Below are 15717 nucleotides of genomic sequence, written 5' to 3' on the forward strand. Positions count from 1 at the left end.
TAATGTAAAGTGCAGTCGTTTGTTGGTGTGTGCTTCGCTGTAAGGATGGTTACAATTTCTTAGATGGCAAGAAGTTGAGTTGCCGTGCTAACAACAGCTCAAGTTTCCTAACAGTAGCAATTTGAAAGAGCAACTTGGTCTGCGTACAAGGAGGTAAATTATCCGCAGTGCCCGTGTTTTAAAACCTGTCCCTAGTTTTCAGATAGACAAAGCAGAACCATGCTGTATTCTTGCTAATGCCTAGCATTCTTTTTTTGTGTTCATCAAAAATTGAAGAAAAAGATATTCAATTGCCTAAGGTATGTCCACATCTTCAGCAAATAGGATTCGACAATATTTGTTGATATTTTCGTTATTTATGTTGATACCTTACCAGAATCTTTTTTTATCAATTTTTATTTTTGTCCCCCCTATTAGAGTCAATACACTGATGAGAAGATTAGTTCGTTCCTTTTCTAAGTTTATTATTGCATATGTCCAATACTTCTCACTGGATAAGGATCCAGACATTACTGCCTGTAAATGCGAAAGTAGTCCAACTGTAATAAAGAATTGAAATTCACGTTGAATATATCGCAGACGCTGCCCGCATACGTTTTCTAAAAGTAACGCTGTTCTAGCACACTTCGTGTGCGGTATCAAAATGTATAACATATAAAAACGTCATAACCTATGTAAAACCAATTTATTTTTAAGCAATTTTGGCACCTATCTGCTTCCGGAAAACCCCAGGAAACATTTATTTTACATTAAAGCAGTCTCACCAAACCTTTAGCAGCACTCGTTTTCATCATCCTGCTCCTCTAACTCACGTCAACATACAATTCTTTGCACACTGACTTAACTGATCTCTTGCTCTCTAGCCAAAAAAGAAAGGGCCTGAAACAGCTATCTGGCATCACAAAACTTTCACTAATGTAAATTGTACACGGTGGACTAAGAAATAGCAAACTTGACACCGATAAAGAAGGCATATACGTTTCCGTAATGAAGCTAATTCAAATAGTTGATTCTTTTGTGGCTGGACTACTACTATGCTCTACTATATAGCACAGATATCACTATGCTTTTCCTATTACTACGATACACCACAGATATCAGTAATCGCCTATGCCAAGGCACGCACAGTTCCAGAAAACCTTAAGCAATTGGCAACGCAATAATCCATGTCCAATCCATGTCCACCTTCCAAGCAAATAAAGCATTTTCACTGTTAGCGCAAAAGATGGCTTGTGCATACGCATTGAAGCAAGGTATTGCATCTCTTGCGCTTCCAAAGTCTCTCTCCTAAGCAGATTGTTGATTTGCTAAACATTCCTACATGTTTCAAACAACCGTTGATAGCCATATAATTTCATTGCAATCCATAGAACACATGGGACTCTCAATTCATGCTTGATACGCGTAAACTAGCGAACCAATTACAGGAATAAAACGAAAGCGGTAGGAAAACTTTAATTCAGCGTGCTTAAGCATGCATATTGACGTGCTACAAGGGAAATATTTTGATTTTCTTGGTGTTGTTGTACCAGTTATAGATTTGATAGGTTATCGACTTGGTCAGGTTGCACTGGGTAGCGCGGACCGAAATGCTTAGAATTATACTTACATCGGTGGGTATTCATAATAACAGCGTCAAAAGAACACACATATGGAATGGGCACTATAGAGGGGGTGTATGTGTTATATTTCCTTCCGTGTGCGGTAATCGCACTTCTTTAGTTGTCCTTATGAACTACCAAAACGCCCGAAGCACAATTATCAAACACTTGAGCTTCACCTGCCAAAACGACGATACAATTGTGAGGCAAGCCATAAAGAGGAACTCCCAAATTGTTTATAACCACCTGAGGTTGCGTAACGTGCTTCAATATCTAGGCACACGAGCGTTCTTGTATTTGGCGCCCGTTGAAGCGCGGCCGCTGTTGTCAGCATTACAATACGAAAACTACTACTCTGGTGCAGAAGGCATGAACGCCAATTCATATGCAGCAGCACACAGTGAACGCGGTCCATGGCAATCGGAAAGCACCTTACGGGTGCTGAATAACACCACCGAGAAAAATAATTTCGACTGCATTAGGTAAACTTACCTAATGCTCACAGATTCTACTGACCGATTGATATTGTGCGAAACTGGCCTTGTCTGCTGCTACTGGGACGAGAACATGTAACAACGTTTCTCAAGGTGCGGTGTAACCTTTACCTACGCGACTACGCCGACGTAAATTGACAACCGGTCAACCGTTCCCGTATTCACCGAACGTTTCATAGGCGTGTCATCGCCCACGAACCATGGCAAAACGCTTGCTTTTACATAGTTACACCATTTTTGTACGATTTCTAATGAATTTAGGCTGGTATATACACTGCAAAGGTATTACAGCCGGAATCCTCTGTTTTATTATTGTGGCAGTTGTGTCCCAACTTTTTCATAAGCTACATTCAGTATGAAAGAGATACGAGCAGTCTTCATCTTTTAAGCGCATTGTTGGCAGAGTTATCGAAGCTTTGTTCCTGCTGGCAAAGGTGTGCCAATGCCGGGCAAGGTAGGTACGGCCCCCGCAAGGTGTTTCTTGGAGAAGCTGGGTTGGGGCGGTAGCTGATGTGGCCTATAGAGAGGAATCTCGTTGGAATTTACGGGTTGGATGGGCTGGCTGGGCTGGCCGGGTGCCATCGTTGAAGGTAGCTCATTTTTATGCGTTTGCTCGCAGTTTACACACGTTGAAGTTGCTTTGTTATCTGAAAAACAAAAGAAAATTGTCATGAAAATATTATCTTCCGAGATCGCCAGGTTGACACGGTAAAACACAGCCCCTAAACCAAGCCTCTTGAGTACACCATCGCCGGAATGAGCTGTCAAAGTGTGGCAGTGAAAACGGAGGGAACTTAGCCGTATTTTACCATTTATCCTGTGACTATGGATGATAGTGCTATATCTAATGCAAACGCGTGAAAAGGCACAAGGGTAAGGATGGGATGGAAATACCAAATGGAAAACTTACTGCGTCATTACTTGCATTTGTTGCAGTGGTCATTTTCATGTCATTTGTAACATGCAATTACCAATATACATCACATTTACTGGGGCACTGACATCAGCTACACGAGGGGAGTCCCGGCCTCAAGGTAACGACAAGTGATCATGCATATATGGCATGCTTATGAAGAAACTGTGCTAACTTACGGCTGCATCTTTGCATGCACTTCTGGTACGATGAAAATGCGTTATTATTCTTGCCGCAACGTTTGTCAGCAAAAAGATAACAGTTGTTTGTTTTCTCGTCAAAATACCAGTGGCGCTTTCCGCCCCAGCACTTTCCAGGAGTTGGCGCCATGCTACAGTAGGGCTTTGGTTTCTCGTTCGCTGAAAAATTAAAGAATTCATTGCTTAGCAACCATTCAATTACATGATAAAAAGCTTACTAGGTAATGTGCACGATGGGGATTTTAAGAGGGGATAAGGGGCAAATAATTGCGATTTTCTACCAAAAAGGCGCACTTCGAGATTATATGAGTTTCAGGTTGCTTTACTATGTGAGAATGGGCCAATAAGCTCAAAGGCCATTACGATACACCGTAATGCGAAACTTTAGCGCGGCTCTATATGTTAAAGGCGCATGCGTATCAAATATTGGTGCTATAGTTACGTACTTACACGATCTATATTACAAGGTGAGCACTGTGGATAGCGTGGCTGGTGCGAACAATCTGTAGCACGCCGCACATTGCAAAGGAAGCGCAGTGTGGCGCGACTGCTTCGCTAATCGTGAGATGGGGAGAGGCAGTCCATGGGTGACGATTTTGAGTGATTCCCAACAACCACCGCAGAAACAGCTCTGCCTATGCAGCGCAGCTCTATACGTTAAAGGCGTATGCGTACCAAATATTGGTGCTATAGTTACGTACTTACACAATTTATATTACAAGGAGAGCACTGCGGATAGCGTGGCTGGTGCGAACAATCTGTAGCACGCCGCACATTGCAGAGGAAGCGCAGTGTGGTACAACTGCTTCGCTAATCGTGAGATGGGGAGAGGCAGTCCATGGGTGACGATTTTGAGTGATTCACAACCACCGCAGACACAGCTCTGCTCATGCAGCTTTGCGCATATGGTAAAGGTGGACGTGCTCGCTGGAAGCCTTATCGATGTCGTCATCTGTGAACAGACGAGGGTGCGGTACTCTAGCGCCATCTCGTAGCGGTGGTCGCCACAGGGCCCATCTCGCGCGGCGCTACGCTTTCCTTCTCACGCTTTCGCCATACCCTCCTCCTCCGCTTTCCTCCTCACGCTCTCTTCGCTATCACCGTCTTTCATCCTCCGCTGCGCTCCTTAGCTCGGTTACACCGAGGACGCCGACGCTCAGCGTAGGAATGGGTGCTTAACAGCTGCGTTCTAGAAAAAATATCTTCACCAGCCCAGTAGACATGCTCAAAATAGTGTTTTTTTCACAAGCCGATGACTCCGCGCCAACGAGAATGTCCTGATTTTCTTGAGATACACAGTGCTAGATGGCTCGCCACGGTTCACTTGTACGCGGATTGGCCCGCGGATTGGCCATCCGCGAACATCCAACAAACGGGATCGTGGGATCACATCGGTGGCGGCTCTCAACGCCAGGTCGCTGCTCCTGCGGTCCACGACACTCTACTACAACGGCTCTCCCTCTTGTGTCACTGCGAGACGTGGTGCGATTTCTTCTTTCAAGTCGACGGCTACAGCGGTGTCCCATGCACCCGTCGAGTCTAATAGCCAGTTGGCGGAGTTGTCATATACGTGATGAACGACGTATCCACCACTGTCGAGCCATGCGACGTTTGGTCCACCACCCAAGAACTAGAAAGCGTGGCGTTTTGTTCCGACGTGTGTGCCGGTAACAGCGCCAAAGGGACGGTCGTTTCCACTGAGTACGTTCGCTCTGTCTCTTCGAAGCCCGACGTAGAGGGCTTTATGAATGACCACTTTGGATGGCTGCTCCATCCGGCAAGTGACGATCAAACTCCTGCCCTCGTCACTGGCGATGTCAACGTCCACGTGTCGCGGACTGATGGCAATTGGCTGCCCTCGTTTATACTGTAACGGTTCTAGCTACAGTGCTACATGTGCCCCAAGGTGCTGACTACCGCTAGGCGCTCGCGTTGGGATTTGACCTTCACCAAGAACGTGCCCATCGTGGTCACCGAACCCTTGGCTGTCTGCCATAGGCACCCCATAGCTATAGTAACTTGCGTGAAACAATAAACAACACCAAAATATTCAAGCATCCCTGTGTTGTGCATTATAGAATCTATACAGATGCGCTGGTCATGCACCATGACAGAGTGGAACGGCTAGCGATTTTTATCATTCTTTTTTAAAAGCTGCCGCAACGTAATGCCCAGGGCCTACTTCGCACTATTTCTCTTAGCACTTATTTCACTCGAACCGAAGCTGCGCTTTTGGAGTCTTTTGGTTTTTACATGCGCTATTTATACGATCACTCGGCCTTTTTTTTTTCACGCAGTGCTTGGAAGCACGAGTACTAGACATTGCTTGTCACTGTCCCAAAGGCAGGGCACCTAAGAGTTCAAAAGTGACTCGGAAAAAAAGAAAGCATACAGCTATAGCCACAGAATAAATCCGAATTGAAGGCCCAACATATGCTTCACGCGAATTAGTAAATGATAATAGCAAGAAAATATTTATTTTATGTTTATTTACGCTGCAGCTTTCGTGCGGTAAGCACTACAATGATGTTTCCACTATCGTCAAAGTTCGCACAACGTTTCAGTTTACCTAATACACTTTTCTGTTAGCGTGAAAACGGACCACACAAACAGATAAAATGTGCTTCACAAGAAAATGAGTTAGTATAAGACTTGTGCAATTTCCATTTCGGAAGAGTTTTAATGCAAGAGAAATTCAGAATTACAAAAACCACCAATACAAGAAAAACTATTTATGTAAATATATAAGAAATATTAAGAAAATGTATGATGCTTCGAGAATAGAACGCTATATATACACGCAGAGTAGTCCACTCAACGACCAGATTCAAAAGCAGTGATAGTTACAGTGAGTACGCGGCATATTCTTAAGATAACAAAGGAACAAACGGATAGGGAAAACTTCTCATGAGATGAACTTCCAAGTACTTTTGAATTGTGGTTCCGTAGTGTAGTCTAATTTAAAATCAAGATATACAAAAGTGATGGTACAAGATCAAGGCCAAAACGGGCATGTAAACGTGCAGTTCGGTGTCTTTCTGAAACGATTTCTGAAAGCTTGCTGAAACGATTTGCAATCAGTAAATCCCACTTTTTTGTTCCTTGAGGAGACATAATGTAACGGTTGCATTCTACAGATGTGGTTGTATTATGAGGCATAATATAACTGTTAAAATATGCTAATTGCTGTGCACCTAGCACTTAAATAAGAAAAGAAACAGTAGAAACATAGCTCTATAGATTACAGAGCATAAGGTTGAGGTAAATATTTTGCTTTTGAGTACGACGCAAAAGTGTAATTGTACTTGCAAAGAGGGCGTATACCAGAGAATCCAAATCGCTTCACAGGGGATCATGTGATGTCATGGAAAAAGCAATGTTGCAGGCCTAGGTCCGAGTCGGTTGTAGCAACACGTAGAAGATGGGAAACTGCTGATAGAGGCTTTCGTACAAGATTGGATTTATTCTCAACTAACAATATACAGTTTTCTGCCGCAGTTATTTTAATCAAATAATAAATATTGTACGCTGGTGCTTCTTTAAGTCGCGTAATCCCTAGTTGGCCAGGCATGTGCGTTCTTTCGCTATCATTCGCTATCAAGGTACACACAGCGAAAATCAGTAAACTAATACCTTAAGTACTGTCTATACTTTTTTCCTTTAACATTTTTTGTACGTTAGCACAAATACAGGTCTTGTCCGTCGCCTTGTCCCTCGTACATATTTAAAACATAATAAAGTCCTAGAGTTAGTATTGATTTTTATATTCAAAGTGAATGAACGCTGGGAGTACTTTCCAGAGCAAGCATTTCTGTGTGCATTGTCAACTGCCTAGGTGCAATGACTTAAAACATAAAAGCAAGATGCATGATCACAATTCGCAAGCTTGAACCATCATTTCTTCAACGTAACAAAAGCCACATTTTCCAAAAGTGACCATGAGTCTGAAACTCAAGAAATTAGTGTGTTACATTAGTAAAAAGACCGCATTGATAGCGTAATTTACTTGCTGCCATTCATTTTCACATCAAACATTGTCTCGTCGACTCTTGTGGGCATAGGTTTTACTTACGTTGGCAGGCTTGCTGGCACTTCATCTCTGTCAAAAATAAATTGGGACCTCCACCACAGATGGTATGGTTGAACATCTTGCAATAGCTGCTCTCGGTATCAAAATACCAAGCAACAAGAAGTGGCTCACAGGTCCCTTCCACAGGTCGCTGAAGGCACACTCTCGAATTTCTTGGTGTGAGAGCTGAAAAAAAACACGAGCGTTCTATTAAATGGACAGCACCTTGAACAGAAAACACGCCTATGCGAAGTTGAATAATGCAACTCGGTTGTCCATTACAAATACATAAGTGCATTTGTTGCGTCACCAACCAAGAAGAAAGAATACATGTAGTTGTAATAGCCAGTTTGCAAATGCAGGTTCTAGTGTGACATTATTCCTTCACATTATTTTCACAGTCCCTGTGAACAGAGACAATAGAAAGGACTTCTACAGTAAATCTATGCGCATTCATACAGTCGATATCTCATCGAGAAAACGTGTTTGCCTAGGTTATGCGTTAAAAAGGAGTCTTTGATCGCATGCCTCTTGCGAATGCGGCAGATTGGAGCTCACAATTGCTTTTGTGCAGCTGACCGTGAGTTTACTAGATGCCACCATGCCAACCACACACGTGTCTTAGCCTAATTTCCTTGAAGCATTCGTAGCTTCGTATGTGTACTATTCTGATATTACTTTTCAATGGAATTTGTAAAATTAACAAGAAGGATACCGCGTTTTTTGACCAGTAATATACTGAATATTGTTCGCAAGGGTAACATGAGCACAATTTTAAAAAATGCGACATTGCTGCATGATTTTTTTAAATATTTTCTATTGCTGAGGAGTTCAGCGTACGGTGTGTTCTTTTCACTTATGGCATCCTTAGGAAGGTATTGCAGGTATCGGTTGGGTAGCAGCATGTGCCAACGTATTATATTTAAGTTTATTCACCACACAGCTACCGTATCTAATATCATGTAATGTTTATATTCATACCTACACTATTCAGAACTTTTGCCCGGACGGGAAAGTACTTTATGGGTGAGGACAATGTGAGACGTCGACGCTGAAATGCCAAGACGAGCAAGGCAATCTTTGATTTAGGTCGCTGGAACAGTAGTGAGGAGAGGAAAAATGAAGTGCGAAGCACACGAAAACACAATAAGGGCTTCTACTTGTATGTCTATCTGTAATAAGTGACACGTAGTCATTAAAAAATATGGTGGCACCAAAATATCATAAATAATCCCGAAATGTCAAAGATGCCATAGGAAAGCGCGCGCTATTCTATAAGGAGCTCTGTGCGCTTAGCATATACCATTAGAAGTGTGCTTTATACATTATATGTACCTACAGATTTTCTGTAGTATATTGAGGGAAAATGCACATTGTATACAACCCTGATGACTGTCACCGTTTTGTTCTAAAAATGCCGTTGTGCGTAGCCTCCAGTGGTGCATGCTCAGCTTTTGAGAATTACGAAAACTAATTGGGCCACTCAATATCAGTTGCTATAAGGTAATAGGTTCATAAGCCTTAGAGATATTGAGACGGTCTAAGGGGAATGCTACCGCACATGAACAAGGTTGGCGAACCGTCTTCTTGAGTCTTTCAGTTTAGTCGAAGGTTATCGTTCAGTCACGGATATGAAATAGTACGAGGAAGCCGCTGCGGTGACTTAGCGGCTTCGGTGTTGCGCTGCTATGCGTGTAGTCATCGGATCAAAGCCCGGTCGTGGCGGCCGCATTTCGATAAGGGTTAAATACAAAAAAACGCCCGTGTGACGTGCATTGGGGGCCCTTTCACAACCTCCAGATTGTCAAGATTAATCCGAAATCTCCCCCCGTACGCTGTGGCTCACGATCCAATCGTGATTTTGTGCCGTAAAACCCAAGAATTCATTCATTCAGTCATAGTGCGAGCAGGCCTTGTGGAGCTGCCAAGGTCTGAAGGGCACAAAAATGGGATCAGTTGGATGTTGTGTCTCGTGAAGCACGCATCGCTTGCGTTCGCCTTGTTTAGACTTACTCGCTTCCCTCGCAAGGATACTTATGTTGATACAATAAATATATTTGTTCCTTGCCGCCATATATTGTTTGAATATGCACAACAGGAATGTGCTGACTCACACTACATTGGCGGGTAAGCAAGCACTGGTTATAAATGCCGGTTGCTATACATATATATATATATATATATATATATATATATATATATATATATATATATATATATATATATATATATATATATATATATCCAGCAGCCTCGAAAAACAACACGTCTTCCAAAACTTTAGTCTCATTTCTGCATATGTTATTTCGGGTCCTGCCTGCTGAAGTTTGAAAAAAAATCATATATAAATATATATATATGTGTGTGTGTGCATGTGTGCGCGTTTGTTTGGGGGGGGGAGGCATAGATCTACTTAGGCAGGTATTGACCGCGAATCCGGATATGTTACTGATATAATTGGAAGAATAAGAATGGGCTGGCGTGCGTTTGGCAGGAATTCTCAGATCATGAGCAGCAGGTTGTCATTATCCATCAAGAGTAAAGTGTATAACACAGCTGTGTCTTACAAGTACTCACATAGGGATCAGAAACCTGGAGGCTTACGAAAAGGGTACTACTTAAATTCAGGATGACGCAACCAGCTATGGAAAAAAATGATGCGCGTAACGTTAAGGGGGGGGGGATAAGAAGAGAGCAGATTGGGTGAGGGAATCAACGCGAGTTAGTGACATCTTAGTTGAAACGAAGAAAAAGAAATTGGCATGGGCAGTGCTTGTAATGAGGATGGAAGTTAACCGATATTCATTAGGCGTTACGGAGTGAATTCCAAGACAAGGGAAGCGTAGCAGGGGGTGGCAGAAATATAGATGGGCGTATGAGATTAAGAAGTTTGCAGGGATGACATGGCCACAATTAGCACAAGACCGGGGTAGTTGGAGAAGTATGGGGGAGGCGTTTGCCCTACAGTGGGCGTAGCCAGGCTGGTTATATATATATATATATATCTGTTGCAGCGAGGACTTCCAAAAGTTGTTAAAGGTCGCCTGCGGGAGTTCGTTCAATTCTGACAATTCTCGTTCAAAAGTTTGTCTGCTCGATGACGTAGACATCACTAGCACAAACATTGAAACGCCTAATGGACTACTTACCAAAAAGCACTACTTACATTTCAATCTAAGGTCCTGATGGCCCAGATTGCAATTTACAATTTCTAGCCGCGGAGTTAGCGAGGCGGATCCACATGGAAGGAATTCTCAAGATGACACAAATTTCGACAGACCTATTCAGGAACCCTCCGGAGAAATGCACTGGTGTTCAAGATACTATCTGAACAAAATGTCATATTATGTATTCAAGCACAAGATTAACTTGAACTATGGTACATTTAACTTGACAAATTTCAGTACAAGGAGTGTCAGCAAAAACATTATGCAGATCCAACGCATGTGTTGGACTTTATGTTAAGGGAAGCCTTATGCAGTAGTTGTACATAATTTTATTGACTATCGCGCATACGTTGGTGGAAACACTTATTTGGCGTGTGTATGAGCTGCCTGAGCAATTAGGTTGTTTGCGATTGAGGAGGCACCCTGTGGTCAGTGGAACACAATGGATACACTTTCAAAGTCATACTTCAGAAATGGTTCGCTGAAATAACGGCTTGTTGTCCTGAAGTGATGAAGTCTACTTATTGTCGCAATTCTCATCGCCTTGCGAGTCACACTTTCTATCGCCCAATTCCCCTGTTAGCACGGTACTCTCCAGAGTGCCAGGTGAAACGTGCTTCGTGCGGTTGTCTGTCAAAGCTGGCATGCTACCCTCACTTGCGCGAAAGTATGCGTTTGTATTTGCTCTGCAGCAAATGTGTCCTCGAGTAAGTGCTGTGCCACCATTATGCAACATAGGACATATGCTCAAACTTTCCACCTGCGCTGACAACTGAGCTTGGAAAATAATTCCAATCCTTAGAGATGATGTGGCGGCCTCAACTAAGCCGCACTGCAAGTATATATATATATATATATATATATATATATATATATATATATATATATATATATATATACCATGAATATCTCCCTAGGAAACGAGGAACAATATATATATATATATATATATATATAACGTTGTTGCCTCCTGCACATATATATATGTATATATATATACCATGATTATCTCGCTGGGAAACGAAGAACAACTAGCACAGCCTATCGTCCAAGGGAAGCTCCTATTTCAAACAAGATACTCACGCATGCACTCTTTCATACATTTCTTCATTGTCGGAAACAGGTTGTTGCCTCCAGCACATGTGCCCGGTTGCAACATTTTACAGCAGTTCGCATTTTGATCGTAATACCAAGCTTCCTTCAATGGATGGCAGACGCCAATAAACGGCGGCTTCCTGCACGGTTTTGGAAGGTTTTCCAGAGGAGCTGGAAGAAAAAAGAAACAATGGTCACTATTGCGAAGCACCTTAGTAGCAGCGTTGGCCGGTCCGTAACCTCGCGCAGAAGGTACGGTGTTACGAAAGACTCGGTTAAAGCCAAATAAAAAGCCAAAAGCCAAAAGCTCGTCGGGTTACGGAGAGTGGATCGGCATGCACTGCTGCAGTTCAAGTAGTTTGCAAACCTCTTTATTATAAAATGTTGTTTCATTCTTTATATTGTTTTCGGCGAACGTTCCAAAAATAGCAGAAAAACGAAAACGCCCTTCTCCTACATTACATCATTGGTTAGCGTGCCGGTTGCAGTGTTCGTATTATGAATTAAAATTTTGTAATAGGGCTCAACAATAGCGTAAAAGCCTTTAATTGGCATTTCAGAAAATAATAAAGCTTGTAGAATGAAGCAAACGGCTGTATCAGTATATGCACAAGTAACAGTTATGGCAAGTCCCCACATACTTAGTTTCCACACGGCGTCCAATGGCTCGCTGCTGCTCGAATAACTACGGCAGGTGTTTGGGTATTGCTTTGGCTATATGATGTTTATTTCTGCAATGTTGTGATAATGTTTTGTAGTGGATGTGTCGAGGACGACAAATGCGTATATGTGTCTTCCAACAATGCATCGAATGCTGTCCACTTGGTGCACAGAACGTGTGAGCCAGGGAGGCTACAAAAGCTACTCACTTCCATATGCGTGGGGATGTGGTCGCAGCCCTACAAGTTAGGCATCTGTTCTCAATAAACGAGATTGAAGTATACCTACAGCAAAAAACCTTGCATAGTTCTCATATGTGAATGTAGCAGTGGCTTCTTTCACTGCAGTAATAAAACACATATTTTTTGACCAGTTAGGAACCTTCACCTAGTCTTTGACTTCTTCCACCACTGCATTGCAAGCTGCCTGGAACCGCAATATTAGGAATATGACGTTTATGTTGAATGAAGCTCACAAACAAAACTCGTTTTGATTCAACAACAAAGCGGCGTTTCCATATTGCTACAATGCCGGGCGAAAACGATATTTTTTAGGGGTTTATTATAATAGAGCATCGTTTTTCGTGATACAAAGTGTCAAGACAATTTTGCATATATTCAGGGCACATGCACGAAGTGCAAGTTGGTCTTTGAAGTCATCTCCACCGTTTCATCTACGTTATATTGCATTCCATTTTTGCACTGAGACGGCTATGCACAGTAAAAAAAAATGTGGTTTAATATCTCCCAGAACATAATATTCGCTTTGTCTATTGCTTGAACAATTAGTAACGAACGAATCCATAAATGTTTTACCACTTGAAAACCATTATTTGACATCATCTGGAGCTTTTATTGGTTATAACACTATGCTTCTTGCAGCTGTCTGTCAACAAAGCTGTGATGATGGTTATAAAAATTTATGAATTACTTTTTGAAAGACATTAAGGGCCCTAGGAGGACGAGTCAAAATAAAGCAGATTGTGCTCTTATAAATGTTAGGAAAAATTGTAAAAAGTCGCTTACCTTTTACACCATTCGTTCCTTTCCCACTTTTGAACATGCTGAAGCCTGAAATAAACACGCAGCAGCTTATAAATTGCTTAGAAATGTTTCTTTCTTCCTAATTTTAGATATAACTTTGATTTGCATGTGTTTTTCTTCGTTCCCTTTCAGAACTTGAATTGGTGAAATGTCGACAACAAGGAGTCGCTTTCAGCAGAACACAGTGTAGCAACACTTCTAACAGCAACTCCGATTGCACCTTCAAGCAATGAAAGTGAGAAGCACTAATTTTCGTCGAAAATGAAGACATGGATGCTCACTACAAACTCTAACAGTGATCAATTTTACACGTCGGCAAGTTCGTTGAACACGTTGAATTAGGGAACAATGCGAAAGCAGAGGACGCAGAGACGTCTGAATCTGTAGACGTTGTGTGCCTCTTCCGAGTCGTCGTCTTTCGCGTTGTTCTGTAGTTCAAGACTAAGCCGCGGTGATGTATGCCTAGACTTGACCATCTGAACAAGCCAAGTACTTATAAGCTCATGCTGCGGCAATATAAGCAATACAACAACGCTCAAAATAATATTATATATATGTGTATATAGGCGTGGCAAGACGCTCTTGCGTGCGGCTGGCCACGCCAGCTGGTGGGGGCTGTGGCACTTCGCTGTTCCCCCACTGGCACCCATACCGTGGGTCCCAGCTGCGTTCCGGAACAGACCATCATCGGAGGAAAGGCGACCGGTACCCTTTCCAAAGCCAGTAACGTCTCCTGCCCCGAAAGACTGGTGCGCCGCGATCACCGCGGTGCGAACTGCAACTCTCAAGTTCGACGAGGAGCTCATCCTGAGTACCTGCAACTCTGTCGCCGTCATAGGGCCTCGCGTGGAACCAGGGTTCCGCGTGGTCTTCTACGCATACCTACAGCTTCCGCGCCACCCTTGTAGAAGGGCACTGCCAGCGGGGCTGACAGCATCAACGCGATATCATCGACACCACCTCCGGGAGCGGATTGTGCCTCTGCGGTTCAGGGTTCGGACTTCGAGATAGTTTGCTCGGGAGGGCGTAGTGAGCGTTGTCTGGCGTTTCGGTGATATTGCAGTAGTTCGAGGCCACTTCCTTGCGGCCGCAGCACCGTTCGAGCGGCGATGGTCACCATCTGCGCTGTTTGCCTCCGGTTACCTGCATGGTGTGCTGCGGTCTCTGTGAGGTGGCAATGAACAGGCGGTGGCACCTTCGGGCGAACTTTCGAGGGAGCTAGCCCACTTCAGGAACTTCGAGGTTCTGGAATACTCTCGCAACTTGAACGTTGCCTGCTTCGCCGATCGTAGTTCGGTGCAGTGCTCTGCAGGGTTCACTCACCGGTAGGGATGCCATGCAGTGGCTGCCAGCCACGGTGGACCAGTGCCATTATAACTTTCGCAGAGGGAGGGCAGTATGGAAGCACCGGCGTAATGAGCGCCATTTAATTAAAGCGGTTAGTTAGTAGAATGAGCAAAAATCATTGGAGTCAAACATGCTCAGTTCAAATGTAGGTAGCCCATTTGCCTTCGTAGGCTTTTAAGAAACGTTACGTTTGAAAGAATATGACAGGATTATACAGCCGTTTGTTTTCATGCGCAGCATGCGCAGATATGAGGTGGTTACCTACCATGCACATATATTAGGGAGACCAGCAGGATCAGGTTGGCAAGAAGAATCATTGCTAAGCGCCTGCTTCAGTTGCCTAAGGAGAGCTGCTGCACCGTCAAATGAGCAATACATATCCTCGTGACCATTTCTTGAAAACCATTGTTCTTTCAAATAAAGAACGTTTTCGACCTTGAAAGAGTTTATATGGGCAAAAAACAAGCCTTTATTTCATGTAATAGCTGACAAAGAGAGCAGTTTCCCATTGTGTTTTTGAAAAAAAGAAGCTGGGACGTCAACAAAAGGAATTTCATCATCCTTTGCTGCTCGTCATTTGTTCCTACCGGCATATCTCGTTCCCAGATGGACTACAACGTAGTCGCTGTTTGTCAAAGAGTTGCAATAGACTCCTCGTTATGAGGGACATTAGCTACCGGTTTTATGTACAAATAACAGTTTCATGCAGTTATACTTCAACACTGAAATATTTTTATCGGATAAGAAAATAGAGATCGAGACATATGTTTAGTTGAGTATAGTTTGAACTGAAAACAAGTCTACTTGTATGTGGAGTGGGGATCGGCACAGAGTGATTCCTTCTTTTTGCAATACAATCATTAACGCCAAAAAAGTGACGTTCTGACGTTTCGTAGCATTCAAATTGTTAACGGCACGCTTTAGGTCTGTGCGCATGAAATTGCTCCAAAAAACGTTAAACCATAACTTTCAGCTAGAATAACAGCTACCCCAATTTGGTATCAGATAGTTACACAGACGAGGTTATGCATCCATGGATTTACGCCAGTCGTGTCGGGTTTACAATTGCAGTTTTATTAGTCTATCCGCCGCCCCTCACGGAGATCTTTCTGTAAGTATTTGTAAATG

General features: G+C 43.1%; 1 protein-coding gene across 1 annotated transcript; it reads right to left on the bottom strand.

Moving 5' to 3' along the window:
* Nucleotides 1-2380: 2380 nt before the first annotated feature.
* LOC135920966 (tissue factor pathway inhibitor 2-like) lies at nt 2381-14992 on the bottom strand. Its single transcript, XM_065455253.1, has 6 exons — nt 14855-14992; nt 13225-13269; nt 11528-11710; nt 7281-7463; nt 3188-3367; nt 2381-2742 (listed from the first exon to the last, which is right to left on the bottom strand). Exons 1-6 carry the CDS (start codon nt 14904-14906, stop codon nt 2501-2503), a joined length of 885 nt encoding a protein of 294 aa, XP_065311325.1. The 5' UTR covers nt 14907-14992; the 3' UTR covers nt 2381-2500.
* Nucleotides 14993-15717: the final 725 nt, after the last annotated feature.

The sequence above is a fragment of the Dermacentor albipictus genome, chromosome 7 (assembly GCF_038994185.2).
Source record: "Dermacentor albipictus isolate Rhodes 1998 colony chromosome 7, USDA_Dalb.pri_finalv2, whole genome shotgun sequence".
Taxonomy (NCBI): domain Eukaryota; kingdom Metazoa; phylum Arthropoda; class Arachnida; order Ixodida; family Ixodidae; genus Dermacentor; species Dermacentor albipictus.